A 10,973-nucleotide genomic window follows, 5' to 3' on the forward strand; every position below is an offset into this window, starting at 1 on the left:
TTTTCAATTAGATTAAAAATAAAAAGAATGAATATTTAAGCATTTAATTTCAAAGATGGAAACCATCATTGACTTTAAGCACAAGTAGGTTGTTTTAAGAAGTTAGAAATAACAGAACGTACTACTACAGAACTGCTTCACTTCTCTGTTTTTCACCTTAAATGTTTTTTTTCTTTTTCAGCTTTCAATGACACAGGCTTTAAATAAATATTTCCAGCTCAGTAGCAACATGTTTCTTGTAAACATCTGGATCTGTGCTGGCCTCCTGCTGTCCCTCCCTCACTGCACATATCAGTCGTGCACAGAAGGGACACCAAAAGAGTGCATAGATGCAGAATTTGCTCCAGGAGCCAATTTGGCCGGGGAGGGCTTTGATATCACCAAAATGGAACGTAAAGGAGCCTTTGTGCTCGACATGAATCAGTGGAAACGTAAAGATAAAACATGCATCCTGTGTACCAACCCTTTCCTGGAGAACAAAAAGCAAAAGCTACCCCTGACAGTGGTGGACTGGAGGGCAAAGCAGTCCTGCAGCGCCAAAGTTTCCACCAAACTTCACAAATCCAGCGAGTCTCTTGTCAGTTCCAGTGTCTCCTCTGTTGAAAACAACTGGAAGGCGAATCTAGATCTTCAAGTGGGGAATAAAGGTGCGTCACTGATGCTGGCTGGTACTAATTCTCACCTCTCGAGTTACTCCATGGAAAAAACCAAGAATGACAAGTACAGCTTCGCAAGCCACAGCATGTCCTGCGAGTATTACAGGTAAGAATACGAGTACTCTGATGCACTGTCCCTTTGTTATCAAGATAAAAATGCTGAAATGCAATTCTGATGTTTAATTTTTGTTCTGAAATCAGCTACAGAGTGTCCAGTGCTCCAAAGCTGCACAGAGAATTTAACAAAGCAGTGGAAAAACTTCCCAAAACCTACAGCGCAGAAACCAAACAACAGTTTTACAAACTCATTGATGACTTTGGGACCCACTACATCACCAAGGTGAACCAGAATAACAGCAACTGAAACACAACACAATTTTGTCAGTCATTTCTGAGTTATCCAAAATAACATATGAAGATTGTGTTGGAATATTTGATTCCAGGTAAAACTGGGAGGAAGTATCAAGTCTGTCACCAGCATCAGACAGTGCCAGGCCAGCCTTCAAGGGCTCAGTGCCGAGGAGGTGCAGATGTGCCTCGAAGTTGAGGCGTCTGCAAGTATTACTGCTACAATAAATACTGAAACAAAACACTGCAAAAAGGATATACAGCAGACAGACAGTAAGTCTGCCTTCTCCAGCCTCTTCAATGACAGGTATGTAAAAGTTTGCTCAAATATTTCTGATTTGTTATCTCTTCTAACCCCAGCGAGGTGTCAGACTTGCTCTTCCATATCTAGAACACAATAATTAACAGCTATATTATGCCTTGTATCTGGTGGCTTCAGACTTAAACTCCTTGAAGACGGACTCCTTCAGTGTTGTTATGATTTCTTTCTGTCGCAGCTGTTCAAGCAACTCTGTCCTCCACAGGTTCACAGAAATAAAAGGTGGTCATACCACAGAGCCAGACCTTCTCTTCTCTGCTGACAAAAATCCAGAAGCCTACAAGGAATGGCTGAGCACATTACCACAAAGCCCAGAAATCGTGTCATATTCCCTGGAGTCTCTGCATGAGTTACTACCTACCACAAGTGATGTCAGAAAAAACCTGCGCTCTGCCATTAGCCATTACATCCTGGAGAAAGGCCTGTGGAGAAACTGCACTGATCACTGTAAGGCTGGGATTAGGACCGACTCGAGGGATCCCTGTGTCTGCCAGTGCCACAATGACCCTGCCGTGAACCGAGATTGCTGCCCAGCTCGTAAGGGAATGGCGCGGGTCATCATAACAGTACAGCGGGCCTCTGGTCTGTGGGGGGACCACACTACCGCTACAGATGGATATGTGAAGGTGATTTTCAACAAATTAGAAGTCCGGCGTTCTCCTGTCATTTATAACAACAACAACCCACACTGGGGCATGGTCGTCGACCTGGGCTCAGAGGATATTTCATCAGCTAAACTGAGATTTGAAGTTTGGGATGAGGACAACAAGTGGGATGATGACCTATTAGGAGCATGTGAGCCACTTCTGACTGCTGGAGTTAAAGAGGATCTCTGTAATATGAACCACGGCCAACTGTTCTACAAACTAGATGTGCAGTGCGCTCCAAGTCTGAGCGGAAAGTCGTGCACGGACTATAAACCTTCACCTATGAATTCAAGTCTGAAGAAGTTCTATGTGTCCCGTCATGCCCGTCCTATTCCAGAGGCCATTCTGTCAGAGATGGGTGTGTTTGTGGACAAATCAAGTTCATGGAAAAATCAGAGTATTACTACTGAGAGTCCCAAGTATGATGTAATAATAGTGTGATGTGGTGAAAAAAACTGGCTTTGCTAAGTAGTTAAGTGTTAGGATACCTGGGTCGTTGACCCAGTGTTTTCAGTTAATACAGTTTTGAGTCTTGTTTATTCATTATATTCTCTGCGTATCTTATATTTTTTAGTTTAGTTTGCTTTCTCTCTTGAATTTATTCACTATTCTTAGTTTAGGTTGTCTTTGTAGGTATTTGGTCCCGTTGATGTCTTTGTCTTGTCTCCGTGTCCTTCCCTCAGCTTTGCCCCCGTTAAGTCAGTCTTGTCTTCATGTTTGCCTGGTTCTCTAATTTCCCACTTGTGTATCTGTGTGTGTGTCTCTCTGTCACTTGCTCCCTCGTCCTCTCCGGTTCTGTCAGTCTGCATCTCAGTGTGCGTGATTCTTGTTTTACTTTGATAGTCTCCTGTCTGGTGTGCATCATGTTCAGTTTAGCAGCCCCCCTGTGTCATCTGATAGATTGTTGCCAGCCGTGTTCCCCCTCTTTGTCCTTATTCCCTCTTGTATTTAGTGTATGTCCTGCCTCCCAATCTCCCTTACTCTCAGCTGTGTGTTCTGCCTGGTTGTCTAGTTTCCAATACCTTCTAGTTTAGTTTTGTATTTCTGTAGTACAGCAATAAAACTGCTTTTTGAGCTCAGTTTGTCTCCATCAGGCTTCATTTGGGTCCTCCAATCCTGCCCACTTCACACAGCACTTGACAGTAAGGTAGCAACAATTTTTTATTTTAGTCTTGATGTTAATTGAAACAGTTTGTAATGACTAAAGCAAGCAGAAAAAGTTAAATGGGCCTAATGAAGCATGAAGGCTGGGAATGATGCCATTGCTTCACTCTAGGTGGCTTTCAACCCACTTGCAACTGGCTTTAACGCCTGATGAGGTGACCTAACCCTGTGTAGCATCTTTCACCAAGGTTAAAGATGCGTACATATTCATAAATAACTTTTGTGGTAAGCACCGTGACTCAGAGTGGTGCCGTCTCTTTCAAAATGAACTTCGGTTACATACTTACATATGGTTCACATGTCCTATTATGTATAAATACATATGTACATATATATATATATATATATATTTCATACATACATATGGAAAATGTAGTGGAAAATTTGCACTTTGCTTGTTTGGGGTTGGACCCCTTTTTCCTTCAGAACTGTGTTGATAACAAAGATTCAACAAGGTATGGGACACATTTCTTAGAGATTTGGTCTATACTGATGAAATACTATAGCACAATTTTTGCAAATTTGTCAAAGGCAGATTAATGATGCATATTTCCCATTCCACCACATTCCAAAGGTCTTATTTTGGTTTGAAATATGCTGACTGTGGATGTCATTTCAGTTCAATTAACTCATTGTCATGTTCAAGAAACCTGTTTGAGATGAGTGCCTGGAGTGTGCCAAGAAAATATCCTGATATTACACCACCAGCAGGAGGTTAGCCTATATGAATTGTAGCCTCAGTGTCCTGTTCTTAACTGGCAGATGATCCTCAAAGATCAGAGATTATCTTCAGCATACCTTAGTTGCAACAAGTCAGTGTTTAAGTTACTTTCGCCTTTCTATCTGTTGAAAGCTCTCTTTTGACTTTTGGCATCACCAAGGATATCAAGGGTATTTAAGCACCAACAACCATGCCATCTCCACTGTCACTTCAATCACCTTTTTGCCCCATTATGATGCTCAGTTTGCTGATACATAATTCTAGAATAATATAAAATAATGTAGATAATTATCATCAATAGGTTATACAACCTTGTATTTTGGAATGTAGAACAAACTTTGTGAAAAAAATGAAAATAGGTATTAATGTGTGTCACTAGGAAAGATAACTTTACTTTCTCAAGAACTGTGTGCCTCATTCACCCATTCATACAAGCACTTTTTTCCTATACGCTTAAGTGCTTTCGATCTAACAATAACACGCATTCATACTCCGATGGATTTATCGGGCGGTAATCTAGGGTTAATGTCTTGCCCAAGGATATTTCACATGCAGACTGGAGCAGCCAGGGACCAGCCTTCTGATTAGCATGGTTAGGCCTGCTGTTGACCTCCTCTACCCCCTGAGCGTCAGCCACCAAAGGTGTGAATAGTTTTCTGTCTGCAACAAACTGACAACCTCTCCAGGCCGTATCCTACCTTTTGACAGCTGGGATAGCCTCCAGCCTACTGTCATCATTGGGCCAACTTTGCTATTATTACTGCACAAAATGAAAGGATATACTTTGAGTTCTGAGGAGCACTCGAAGGGAGTAGGTGACGTCCTGTAAAGCCCTCACGAACGAGAACCGTGGAAGATCTGAACAATTTACACCACCCCTTACCTCTCAACCCACTTTACTGCGACCACCTTGTGGTATGTCGCAATTACAACCCCACCTCTGTGCAGGCCACATGCAATGCTAATGATGTGGTCCAGGTTTCACAATGACTCTTTTCTGAAGAAATGCAGAATTGAGAGAAACAATATGACTTATTAATTATAATTTTTTATGTTTCACCCAGTTCTGCTTCTGTCTGAACATCTGTTTAACACTTGACCTTTACACTGATTTTATTCTGTTTTCTATTACCTTGTGTCCAATGTATTCACAGTTAACATCAAGCAGATATTAGTTTGATAAAGATTTTGTACATGGGAAACCGGTTGCAAGAAATGAAGCATCATTTCTTCACACCTGTGGCCAGTGTTCACAAGCATACGAGACAAATAGCAGGTTTATTTTGTGGTCACAAACTGTTAAACCAGCCCCCTACGTTTTTTTCCATAACACGACCCCATCAGTTATCTTCAATCTTTCTTGTTTGTCTTTAAAACACAGTATAGTGGTACTGACGCTCACAGTCTGATGCAGGTGTGAAGCAAGAGCACACAAGAGAAGGTGAGTAGTCTCGACTTTAGAGTATGCATTTAGGCTAATGCCCTAATTAGTGAGCCTGAAAATCTGGGGTTACTGTTGCCCTGCAGAGACGCTTTTCATGCTCCTTAATTCAGCTGACTTTGTTTTAAAAGCAAAGCTAGAAGTAAAGATGGTTTTTATGGTACAAATCTGATGTTAAAGATTTGATTATAATTTGAAACCAAAATATTTAAACTTTTGGCTCTTTTCTGCTTCATTAAACTACCTTCAGTAGATTTAAAAAAATAATATATTCTTAAACTGAGTACAGATTAAAAAATGATTTTTTATATTTGTGAGAGCCCACTAGTAAGAAATACTTCCTATACTGTAACCGATCATAACTGCAAATTTAAAAAAAACAAGCAAACAACAACAACAACAACAAAACAACAGGTCTGGACTTCACTAACCTCAACAACTATAGGCCCATTTCCAACCTCCCATTTATCTTTAACGTTCTGGAACATACAGTAGCATCAGTAGTAAACCTTTATGAGCCATTTCAGTCTGGTTTCCATTCTAGACACAGTACTGAACCAGCTCCTGCTAAAATCCCAGTGACCTCCAGCTCCCATTCAATGCTGGCTTTCTCACCATCTTCATCATTCTTGACTTCAGTGCTGGTTTTGACAAGCAGCACTGAAGCTCTTTTGTTAGAACATCTGAAAATAAGAACACAGCACTTAAGTGGTTTACATCCTACCTGTCTGACAGAAAACTGACAGAAAAATGTATACCAAAATGATGTCTTCCATCATTTTGGTATACATTTTTATGCAGATGACACACAAATGTACTATTCTACAAAAACCAGAACTTCCCCCTCCTGTCCTCACCTCCTTCCTACAGGCCATCACCAGTTGGGTCACAGTCAATCAGCTAAAATTCCACTGGCAATAAAAGTGAAGTTGTATAGCTCTATAGTGTTCTATAGATGGTTGTCAGGTTCCAAATTCACATAGTGTCAGAAGTCTTTGAGTCATTTTGGAGAATACTCTCTGTCAGTGAGATCTCTCCATCTTTGTAACTTTTAGAGACTTCATCCTTTTCCTTTCTAGTTCATGCTCTGATCACCTGTTCTTTGGAATACTGGAATGCCATTCGCTCTGGCCTCCCGAAATAACTCCACAGTTTGCTCCAAATAGAAAGAACTCTGTAGCAAGTGTCATCACTCAAACCAAGTCGACTGACCATATTACTCCCATTCTCATCCAGCTTCCACTCAACGTGGAACAAAGACTGTTGCCCAGTGTGACTTGAAACCTATCACTGACTTGGCACCCCCATGTCTTTTAAACCTCCTTCACCCTTACACCCCTTCCTGTGCCTTTTGCTCAGCTTCATGGGCTCTCCAGATGCCTCACTTCAAACTTAACACTCTCAGTGCCAAGCCTTAAGCTATGCTGCACCTCGTCATTGGAACTCATTATAACTACACCTTCATCAGCTAGACTCTTTAACTCTGTTCATATCACAGCCCCAAACCCATCTGTCTCCATTTGCGTTTCAGCAATAACCATCCTGTTTTATATGTCCTATATTTTTTACTTTTGTATTATTCCTATCTTTCTTGTTTTGTGTTTTAAGGCGGTCTTGGACATACTTTGCTGCATTAAAGGAAAGGATGAACTTGGAGTTCTGAGGAGCTGATGTTAGTTTGATAAAGCTGTTAACTGTTAAAACAGTTGCAACAAATACAATGTTTTCTTCTCACCTTTGATCACTGTCCACAACCACATGAGAAAAATAACAGGTTCATTCTGTGGTGACTGTTAAACCAGCCTAAACCCCCCTACTTGTATTTGTTTGTTTTTTTCTCACAAAGTAACACCATCAGTTATGTTCAGTCTTTTTTCTTTGTCTTTATAAGGCGACATTCTGGCGCTGAGGCTCTCAGTCTGACGCTGGCGTGCAGCAAAAACACGAGACAAGGTGAGTAGCCTCAACTGAAGAGCTGACTGTTTGAGTCATAAAGTTAACTGTTTTGAGAAGACATCATCTTGTGTAGGCTATTAATGAAGTTAATTAAAATGTAATATTATGCTAAATAAGATAGCAGAATGTATTCAAAATAAAAAGAAGTAAATATTCAAGTGTTTAATTTCAAAGCTGAAAACCATGATGGACTTCTGAAACAAGTATGATGTTTTAAGATGTTAGAAACAGCTGAGTGGCCTTGAGATCTTATAGTTTACTACCATTGTTTAGAACCATTTCACTTCTCTGTTTTTTCACCTTAATTTTTTTTTCTTTTTCAGCTTTCAATGACACAAGCTCATTAAATAAATATTTCCAGCTCAGTAGCAACATGTTTCTTGTAAACATCTGGATCTGTGCTGGCCTCCTGCTGTCCCTCCCTCACTTTACGTATCAGTTGTGCACAGACGGGACACCAAAACAGTGCGCCGATGCAGAATTTGCTCCAGGAGCCAATTTGGCCGGGGAGGGCTTTGATATCACCAAAATGGAACGTAAAGGAGCCTTTGTGCTCGACATGAATCAGTGGAAACGTAAAGATAAAACATGCATCCTGTGTACCAACCCTTTCCTGGAGAATAAAAAGCAAAAGCTACCCCTGACAGTGGTGGACTGGAGGGCAAAGCAGTCCTGCAGCGCCAAAGTTTCCACCAAACTTCACAAATCCAGCGAGTCTCTTGTCGGTTCCAGTGTCTCCTCTGTTGAAAACAACTGGAAGGCGAATCTAGATCTTCAAGTGGGGAGTAAAGGTGCGTCACTGATGCTGGCTGGTACCAATTCTCACCTCTCGAGTTACTCCATGGAAAAAACCAAGAATGACAAGTACAGCTTCGCAAGCCACAGCATGTCCTGCGAGTACTACAGGTAAGAATACGAATACTCTGATGCACTGTCCCTTTGTTATCAAGATAAAAATGCAGAAATGCAATTCTGATGTTTAATTTTTGTTCTGAAATCAGCTACAGAGTGTCCAGTGCTCCAAAGCTGCACAGAGAATTTCGCAAAGCAGTGAAAAAACTTCCCAAAACCTACAGCGCAGAAACCAAACAACAGTTTTACAAACTCATTGATGACTTTGGGACCCACTACATCACCAAGGTGAACCAGAATAACAACAGTGCACCTGAAACACAATCAGTCATTTCTGAGTTATCCAAAATAACACATGCAGATTGTGTTGGAATATTTGATTCCAGGTGAAACTGGGAGGAAGTATCAAGTCTGTCACCAGCATCAGACAGTGCCAGGCCAGCCTTAAAGGGCTCAGTGCCGAGGAGGTGCAGATGTGCCTCGAAGTTGAGGCATCTGCAAGTATTAAAGCTACAATAAGTACTCAAACAAAACACTGCAAAAAGGATATACAGCAGACAGACAGTAAGTCTGCCTTCTCCAGCCTCTTTAATGACAGGTATGTAAAAGTTTGCTCAAATATTTCTGATTTGTTATCTCTTCTAACCCCAGCGAGGTGTCAGACTTGCTCTTCCATATCTAAAACACAATAATTAACAGCTATATTATGCCTTGTATCTGGTGGCTTCAGACTTAAACTCCTTGAAGACGGACTCCTCCAGTGTTGTTATGATTTCTTTCTGTCGCAGCTGTTCAAGCAACTCTGTCCTCCACAGGTTCACAGAAATAAAAGGTGGTCATACCACAGAGCCAGACCTTCTCTTCTCTGCTGACAAAAATCCAGAAGCCTACAAGGGATGGCTGAGCACATTACCACAAAATCCAGACATCGTCTCATATTCCCTGGAGTCTCTGCATGAGTTACTACCCACCACAAGCAAAGTCAGAAACAACCTGCGCTCTGCCATTAGCCATTACATCCTGGAGAAAGGCCTGTGGAGAAACTGCACTGATCCCTGTAAGGCTGGAATTAAAACCAACTCACAGGATCCCTGCGTCTGCCAGTGCCACAATGACCCTGCCGTGAACCAAGATTGCTGCCCAGCTCGTAAGGGAATGGCGCGGGTCATCATAACAATACTGCGGGCCTCTGGTCTGTGGGGGGACTACTTCACATCTACAGATGGATACGTGAAGGTGATTTTCAACAAATTAGAAGTCCGGCGTTCTCCTGTCATTTATAACAACAACAACCCACACTGGGGCATGGTCGTCGACCTGGGCTCAGAGGATATTTCATCAGCTAAACTGAGATTTGAAGTTTGGGATGAGGACAACAAGTGGGATGATGACCTATTAGGAGCATGTGAGCCACTTCTGACTGCTGGAGTTAAAGCGGATGTCTGTAATCTGAACCACGGCCAACTGTTCTATAAACTGGATGTGCAGTGCGCTCCAAGTCTGAGCGGAAAGTCGTGCACGGACTATAAACCTTCGCCTATGAATTCAAGTCTGAAGAAGTTCTATGTGTCCCGTCATGCCCGTCCTATTCCAGAGGCCATCCTGTCAGAGATGGGTGTGTTTGTGGACAAATCAAGTTCATGGAAAAATCAGAGTATTACTACTGAGAGTCCCAAGTATGATGTAATATTACTGTGACGTAATGGAGACTATAAGGTATCAGCAAAGTTCTATTGATGTTAGTTTAAACCACATGTCAAAATATAGATAATAATAATTAAAAAAAAACTATAGATACTTGCCCCTGGATGAGACTCACTTTCCAGTGTGGCCTCTATTGAAGCTTTAGTTAAAGCAAAATTCATCGTAAACAATGTATCCCATCCATGGGTGCTGGAGCCTATCCCAGCTGGTTTAGATTGAGATGCACGTTACACCCTGGACAGGTCGCCAGTCTGTCGCAGGGCTAACACATAGAGACAGACAGCCATTTGCATTCACATTCATGCCCATGTGCAATTTATGATCACCAATTAGCATAACCCCACTAACTGATCTATGAAACTATCTACTGATAATAAAAGAAAACAAATACAAATACATCTGTGATGAAAGAACTGGCAGAACAAAACATCAGAAAACATATTTTTTATCTTTAGTTTTCAGTGAATGTGTCTGTGACAACATCTTTAGCAGTTCAAAGTAAAGGTTATACTTCTGCCTACTGGTAATAAAGCCTGAGCTATCTCATTATGATCACTGCAGCTGATCATATTAAAGCTGAAATCCAAGTTTAATTCATTTTTTAAATTCAAAATCATATATCTGCATTATTTTAGCAAGCGTTCATTTTTATTTCTCATGTAGAGGCACTTATAACACGCGCTAGCCTGTTTTATTCATTTTAGTTGCTTTGTCGGCCATTTATATAACGTGACTCCCATTCCTTAAGGTAGCGAGAGAATGAAAAAGATTCATATTTAGATATTTTTCATGTAGTGCTGTTGAATTTCATAGGTTTCCTTTTTTTAAATAGTTGTTCTTTTTTGTATTTCTGCAACCTAGATTTATTTTTCTTTTTTTTAATCAATGCAAAATAAAATGTCTTTTCAAAATACTCTTATGCTGATATGTAAGAGGCCTCATTTCCATTTCTACAGATTACATGCTTTTCTTTGTCAGTATTTGCTGCTTAAACTGTATAATAAGCGTTTGTGAGACCACGCCACTTGTACAAAGTGAAGAAACCTTGGTTCTCAGGAACCCACCACTCCCTCCCACCACTTCAGAGAAATGATAGGTTTGTGGTCTCTGGTTCCTCACTGACTGGAAAGCCAGTCGAGCTTTTATGTTGTCACTACTTGTGCAA

The 10,973-nt window shown here is 41.0% G+C and overlaps 2 protein-coding genes across 3 annotated transcripts; both read left to right on the forward strand.

The window, feature by feature from the left end:
- The first annotated feature begins 203 nt into the window (after positions 1-203).
- LOC116328878 (perforin-1-like) lies at positions 204-3,049 on the forward strand. Its single transcript, XM_031750776.2, has 4 exons — positions 204-762; positions 858-996; positions 1,100-1,311; positions 1,529-3,049. Exons 1-4 carry the CDS (start codon positions 230-232, stop codon positions 2,409-2,411), a joined length of 1,767 nt encoding a protein of 588 aa, XP_031606636.2. The 5' UTR covers positions 204-229; the 3' UTR covers positions 2,412-3,049.
- Positions 3,050-5,254: 2,205 nt separating this feature from the next.
- LOC116328869 (perforin-1-like) lies at positions 5,255-10,906 on the forward strand. Of its 2 annotated transcripts, XM_031750764.2 has the most exons (6): positions 5,255-5,296; positions 7,188-7,249; positions 7,576-8,158; positions 8,254-8,392; positions 8,491-8,702; positions 8,920-9,802. In XM_031750764.2, the coding sequence occupies exons 3-6, from the start codon at positions 7,626-7,628 to the stop codon at positions 9,800-9,802; spliced, it is 1,767 nt and encodes a 588-aa protein (XP_031606624.2). In that variant the 5' UTR covers positions 5,255-5,296; positions 7,188-7,249; positions 7,576-7,625. The 2 variants fall into 2 exon arrangements, with proteins under 2 accessions (XP_031606624.2, XP_039467463.1); XM_039611529.1 differs by lacking the exons at positions 5,255-5,296; positions 7,188-7,249 and having other exon boundaries at positions 7,626-8,158; positions 8,920-10,906.
- Positions 10,907-10,973: the final 67 nt, after the last annotated feature.

The sequence above is a fragment of the Oreochromis aureus genome, linkage group 4 (assembly GCF_013358895.1).
Source record: "Oreochromis aureus strain Israel breed Guangdong linkage group 4, ZZ_aureus, whole genome shotgun sequence".
Taxonomy (NCBI): domain Eukaryota; kingdom Metazoa; phylum Chordata; class Actinopteri; order Cichliformes; family Cichlidae; genus Oreochromis; species Oreochromis aureus.